The sequence below is a fragment of the Xiphophorus hellerii genome, chromosome 12 (genome assembly GCF_003331165.1).
Source record: "Xiphophorus hellerii strain 12219 chromosome 12, Xiphophorus_hellerii-4.1, whole genome shotgun sequence".
Lineage (NCBI taxonomy): Eukaryota > Metazoa > Chordata > Actinopteri > Cyprinodontiformes > Poeciliidae > Xiphophorus > Xiphophorus hellerii.
Window position 1 is genome coordinate 26,893,644 of NC_045683.1, and position 6,894 is coordinate 26,900,537.

Genomic DNA, 6,894 nt, shown 5'->3' on the forward strand with positions numbered 1-6,894 from the left:
AAGTATTGTCCTTTTGTAAGAAAAAAAACTATTTACACACACACATATATATACAGTATATATAAACACAACCACTTTTTCACAAGAGCGATACCATACTCAAGCCATCTCTTTCAATCCAACATGCATCAACCAAAAATAGTTTTTTATAAGAATTCAGTCTATTTCACTGTATCTCCATTAACTTCCTCCACCATATATTAACATAAAGTTGGCGGTACAAATTAGAAAGTGTCTTACATAAAGGATAACAACTATCCTTGCATTACTGCAAAGTATCCTAATTGTAAATATTAATTTAATCTGATTTGTTCAGACAAAATATTTCGCATAATTATGTCACAAGACTAAAGCCACATCAAGCCGGCACAAACACTCTTACACTCTTGTCGAGACGAGGATGACTAAAGCATATTTTCATTTTGTCAAATCAAGAGAAATTGGTTCAGATGTTCTCATTTTAGTGTTTGCGCTTGAATTTGTGATTGTTTTTAACCGCCGCTCCAAACCGGGTGGTCTGGAGCCGTAATTGAGTCACAAAAGAAAATGTTTCTCACGTTTCTGCACAATGCCACGGCTGATTGAACACGAGGAGGAGCGGGAGCTGTTGCACCGCTTGAGATTACCCAAAGCAGAAGAAAATGCATCCGGCCAAATGAATGCCAATCATTCCACTATTGTGTGCACGACTCTGCCAGAGTTGCTGCTGCTGCTGCTGTAAATCCACAGCAAACAGTGGAGCCATTTCTCATCAGGATTGACTTCTTCTCCGTGTCTACCTGCAAAACAGACTGCAGCTGCAGCTTTTGTCTTAATCTCGTATATTTGATTACTTCTCTCAAGATGTTTTTTTTCCCCTGTGGGTTTTCAACCATCTTTAGCCATAAAAAATGTATATACAGTACAGACCAAAAGTTTGGACACACCTTTTAATTCAATGAGTTTCCTTTATTTTCATGATTAATGACATTGTAGATTCACACTGAAGGTATCAAAACTATGAATAACACATGTGGAAATATGCACTAAACAAAAAAGTGTAAAACAACTGAAAATACCCCTTATATTCTAGTTTCTTCAAAGTAGCAACCTTTTGCTGTGATTACTGCTTTGCACACACTCTGCATTTTCTTGATGAGCTTCAACAGGTAGTCACCTGAAATGGTTTTCACTTCATAGGTGTGCCCTGTCAGGTTAATAAGTGGGATTTCTTGCCTTATAAATAGTCATGAAAATAAAGAAAACCCATTGAATTAGAAAGGTGTGTCCAAACTTTTGGTCTGTACTGTATATATTAGCCACATGTTTTTTAAGAGCTTTTACATGCCGACTCAAGTGGGCAACATGTTACAGTGTCGTGTAACATATTGCATGATACATGTTGTCATGCAATATGGTTTTAAAAACGTGTAGAATATGGGCTAATAAGAAAAAAGTTTCTTCCTTTTCATATTTAATGCTGTAGAATCACCTCATGTCCACTTTATTCGATAGATGAATAATGGCAAATTCTTCCCAATATATCATGTTGCTATACTTTAAAATTATAACTCATGTTAGATTTTTCTTTGTTGTTTATCTTACCAGTATGTTGTTGTTATTTTTTTTATCAAAAGAGCATAGGTCTTATGCATTTTTACAAACTGACATCGGTTGGCCAGCAGGTGGCACTGTGTGGAATGACAGATCACAATCCAGTGATGTGGCCTAAATGTAAGCACACCGTACCATCAACGCCCTGGACCACACATAGTAAAAAAAGACAGGGAATAGTAACCACCACGCATGAAAGGGTTCAAATTAAATCAGCCATCTCCACCCAAAGTGACTCCATCAGTCTGACACACTTTATTGTATTTCTATAAAGCTTTCTTCGGCTCCCCCAAATTATGCCACCGAGAACGACCTGTTTAATTTACCGCAGGCCTTAGGATAATATTTACATACATTGGTTATAAAATAAGGAAAGCTTGCGAGCCCCAAGGTTATTAGCACCAATTATGCCTCATAAATCCCTGCCCCTTCCGCTGCAAAGCACAGTGTTGGCCCCGCAGCTCTTAACTGAAGTTTGTGTGCTTGATCACGGAGAACGGGGGAAGCATGTAGATGTACAGATTGTCGAAATCCACAGACTTATCAGCCTAAGACACCAGTCGGAGTGTGTTTCTCAGCAGTGGCTGTTAAGAGAAGCCTTGCTGAAACAAATGGCCCCTCGTGACCATCGGGTCACACTTCACCGGTTTTATTTTCTTGCATGCGGCTTCTTGGCTTGCAAGCTGCTTCCTTTTTCTTTTCCTGCTTTGTTTGGTTTTGTTTTTTTTCATACAGACAGTGGGCTCCAAAAGTATTCAAACGCCTTTAATTTATTCACATCCTGTCGCGTTACAACCACAAACTTCCGTTTATTTTAGATGAAAGAGCTAGACGGAGTAGCAGCTGCTTTTGCAAAGTTAGTGGGAGAGGACAGTCAGTGCAGTGGTTTCAGCATGTTTCCCAAATAAAAACCTGTGGTGTGCATAATGTATGTGATTAGGCCCAAAGCCTCTGATACTCTGAGCAAAACAATTGCCTTAAGACAACATTTAACAAGCTAAGAGAGTCCACCTGTGTGCAGTCCAATCTCAGTATAAATCCAGGTGTTCTGTGAAAGTCTCAGAGGCTCAGCAGGGAACAAACGGCAACGGGACAGCCGTTGTCGAAAGAAAACATTAAGCGGTCTAATTTATAGTTTGACGCAAGTCGTTTGGGGGACACAGTACAAGATGTGAACGCAAACACCATGTGTGGTTTGGTGGGATGAGTCCAACAGAATTTTCTTGCTACTTGTAAGATGTTTCGTGCAGGAGAAGAGTAACACTTTACATATTCCTCAACAACATGAATATCATCATGTCGGCGTTTTTGGAGGGTGGAGGGAGCAAAATGTCACGCAACTTTGGAAGAAAACATGTCAGAGGCTGAAAAACACGTCGAGCCTTCCAGCAAGACATTTACTCTAAACATAAGCCCAGAGCTGCTATGGATATATGAGGCATGTTTTAGAATGGCTCAATCAAAGACCAATTTTTCATCCATGTGTAATATATGGGTGGTTTCCATTCAAACTAAAGGAGCTTAGGTAATTTTGTAAAAAAAAAAAAAGAAATAAATTCCCAGATTTTAGTGTAGAAATGGTGGGAACAATGCTTTAATTTGGCAACAAAAGCCAAGTTTACTCCTGGGAGCTAATTTCAAATGCATGTCACTTTAACATTTAGTTGTAAAAACAAATACTGAAAACTATGTATCACTTTCCTTCCTTGCAACACTGTCATTTTTTTATTGTAATGTTTCAATATTTGAAAAAGGAATGTCTGGGTGAAGTATGTTAGAGACATCTACAAAATACTTTTATAATATATAAACATGATAAACAAAAACAGAAAAACTAATTTGTGTGCATTTTTTCCTAAAACAGTGGGGGGAAAAAATAGAATTTGAGAGAAAATCCAAACAATGTGGGGTTTTTTAGCTAGATTTCAAAAACGACGATACCAAATTCCAAAAATGATGGTATACTGATATCGACTAGGAATCAATAATATCAATATTTTGAATAAATTTGTCCGCCTCCCATATTTAGTAAAATTTCCCAGCAGTTCGGCTAATAAAAGGTTACTGGCCTCAACACTTTTAAGTCCATCTCTGCATTACTATAGGTGCCTGGAAACGTAATCATACGTAATGATGCTTTTCACATTTTGTCCCACTTCTGTGAAGGCCTCACGAGTTTGCTACAGAACACTGGGGAGCATCCTGCATAATTAAGTACCAAATAAAGTACCAGATGGATAACAGACAGCTTCTAAAACATTATCCTAAAACGATCCATTCAAAAATACAAATAAAATTAGAACAGCAAGCAGTTTGAACAGGCTCTAAGCCCCCTCTTTGAGAAAAGACAATGGAGCAATGCTTGATTTGACAAAGTATTGACTCAAGGGGCTGAATACATGGACACTTTATGCTTTTCAGTTATTTTATCAATCAATCACTTTACCAAAAAAGGAATAGGCTGAAGTCAAAGCTTATACCTGCCTACCCTATTTATACACTTTAACAGCCTACCAAGATATTTTCGCAATACATATCTACATCTACATCTTTTTTTTTTTTTACAGAACATATTAAAGCGTGTGTCGATTCCCTCCCACTTCAGTTATGCAGCACCTTGTGCTGTTTTATCACATAAATTCCCAATAAAATACCTTGTGGTTTGTGGTCATAGTTTGACATAATGTGAAAAAAAAAAGTCCAACGCAAAGGAACAGAGACAAGCTGCAAGTTCAACTCTATTGGATCATTAAGTATGCATGCTTCCATAAAGGTTGCTTGCAGTTATATCTAGATTATTTAATCCCTTCAGACTGTTTAATATTTGCTCATCAGCCACGTCTATTGGCTCTACAGTATATCTGCATGAGAGACTGACTCAAAAATACCAATAACCACTCAGACGTATTATTTATGACAACTTGGTGTAATTTAAGCTTATTTAAACACTCTCCTGCTACAATGGTCTCATGGGGAGTACCGGGGCTGTAACAAGATGCAGTATGTGAAAACCACTGTAACTGTGTAATAAACTAGCGGAGAGCACAAAACCAAAGAGACCAATGTGAAACTTGCCTGGTATGTTTTAGCTGGCTCTGTTCCAGCAGCACGGGGAGAAAACATTCAGTAAATGGTGTATTGATGTAGGAGCAGTGCTGGCTCTCTTTAAAGTTTAATAAACCCCTTCAAGAAATGTAATTTTCCAGCACAGAGCCTTAACGGATGAATTAAATTGGAGCTTGACTAAGATTAAAAGGTTTTTAGCTGGTTTGCATGATTCAGATGGAGTAGGAATGCAAGGTTAAAAAAAACCAAGAAAAAAAAAAAAAAACCTTCTGATCGTTGACGCCGTCTCTCCAAGCCCGACCTTATAAAAAGGAATTGCTAGAGAACTCCGAGGACTGGGATGTGACAAAATCTTTCTCATAGTGTTAGTTTTAATTTCCCACAAAGTACAATACTCTGCCTTAACCATTTAATGCATCATTCTAAAATGGCAAGAGTTTACACTGCATCTTATTCTGAAGAATTGAGGGAAATAGTTTGAAACACCAAGTCCTGCAGGAATGATGAAGTAAATGTGTCAACCTTTTTCTATAAGTATTAGAAAGATGGTTGCATGTTTCAGTACTTTATTACTTGTGTATTTAGTCTGTTAGCTCAGCCATTGTTTTTAATTTCTACTTAATGACTCCCTGATGAAAGTTTACTGATCGAAATAGAGACTGTGTGCCACCGTTTAGCCGACTGATTACTAGCTGAATTTTCAGACAACAAGTGAAACCACTCAGACCATTTCAACATGCAAATTTAAATGAATCTACACCAGTGCAGACAGAACGTCCGCATAGATGAGACTGAGTAATATCGTTGTTGGGCGATTACAAAGACATTTGTGTGGCACTTGTGCAAATTCTGTTGCAGTGTCCCATTCAGGTGAAACCAAATGTTTAGACACAATGTAAGAAGACATTTTTTTCCTCACTATTCGACATTTAATCAGACTAAACCTTTAGTGTTTTATGTCTGTTGGGATTCCACAAAATATGTCCATTTGCTAAAGGCAAGGTTAACCATGGACTTGGTCAGACCGTTAACACAAATTTTTTAAATAACATTTGTAAGTTTCAGAAGTTGCCGTACACCAGAAAATGAATAGGTTCTGTGTTCCTGAGACAAATGTGTGATGTGATGTGATGTGTGCTGTACCAACATGGACTGAAAAGCCATTCAGTGAGGAAGAAGCCATTACTATAAAAACAACATGAAAAGCCAGGTCATAGTTTGCAAAAACATTGAGGGATATCATATTTAACTTTTTGCCCTGTGGTCTGATCCAACTAATATTGATGTGCTAAACATTTTTATCACTGGAGCAGAAAAAGAGAAAGTTGACCAATCCTTAAAAAACGCCACCCCAGCTGTGGAGCAGTACAGTGGTAGCATCATGTTTTATGGTTGCTTTGCTGCAAGAGGGACTGGAGAACTTAAAAAAATAAACAGTTGTCATCATAAGGAAAGAACATTATGTGGAAATATGGAAGCATCCTAAGACATAATGCAGTGAACTGAAGTTTAGGTAAACATGTTTTTTTTTTTCAAATGGACAACAACCTCAAGAAAACCGGCAAATTAGTTCATGACATGTCATCTCCAAAATGACATGTCATGGTAGATTTTGAATCAGCATAAACCTAGAACATCGTTTGCTTAAAAACTACATGTTCATTGTGCATCGTTGAAATGGAAAGCAGATATGCAGTACTGTGAAGAAGAAAACATCAAAGCTCCGAACGCGGAACATTGTGACGGGACTCGCAATGGGAGCGCTCGTGTTGGGTATCTATGGCTACACGTTTTATTCAGTCTCCCAGGAGCGGATCATGGATGAAATCGATGAGGAGGCCAAGCGTGCCAGACTGAAGGAACCGAAGACCGGAGAGCCAATTGAGGAAAACCAGGCTGCCAGTCTCTTTATGGACCATGTGCTTTGTCCTGCTCTTAATAAGGAGAGGATGGACGATGCCACATTCCATAACTGGCTGTGTTTTTTTTTAATTTTTTGAGACAAAGCAGGACTTTGCTTTGTTTTGATAACAAGGATTAATTATCTGCTTCCTGTTTTGTTTCTGTTGTTCTTCCTCCCTGCTCTCCTTTGACACCGGTTTCTAATTTGCCAATCACTCCCACCTGCAGCCTGTCTGGAGTTACCTCTGCTCGTAGAATATTCCCCTAGGTAGTCGATAAATCCTTTGTCTCACGATCGAGACAACAAACGTCACGACAACAAAGAATCGCGGC

General features: G+C 38.3%; 1 protein-coding gene across 1 annotated transcript; it reads left to right on the forward strand.

The window, feature by feature from the left end:
* Positions 1 to 5,668: 5,668 nt before the first annotated feature.
* LOC116729679 (cytochrome c oxidase assembly factor 3 homolog, mitochondrial-like) lies at positions 5,669 to 6,659 on the forward strand. The gene is made up of 2 exons (XM_032578356.1): positions 5,669 to 5,677; positions 6,348 to 6,659. Exons 1-2 carry the CDS (start codon positions 5,669 to 5,671, stop codon positions 6,657 to 6,659), a joined length of 321 nt encoding a protein of 106 aa, XP_032434247.1.
* The last annotated feature ends 235 nt before the right edge of the window (positions 6,660 to 6,894 follow it).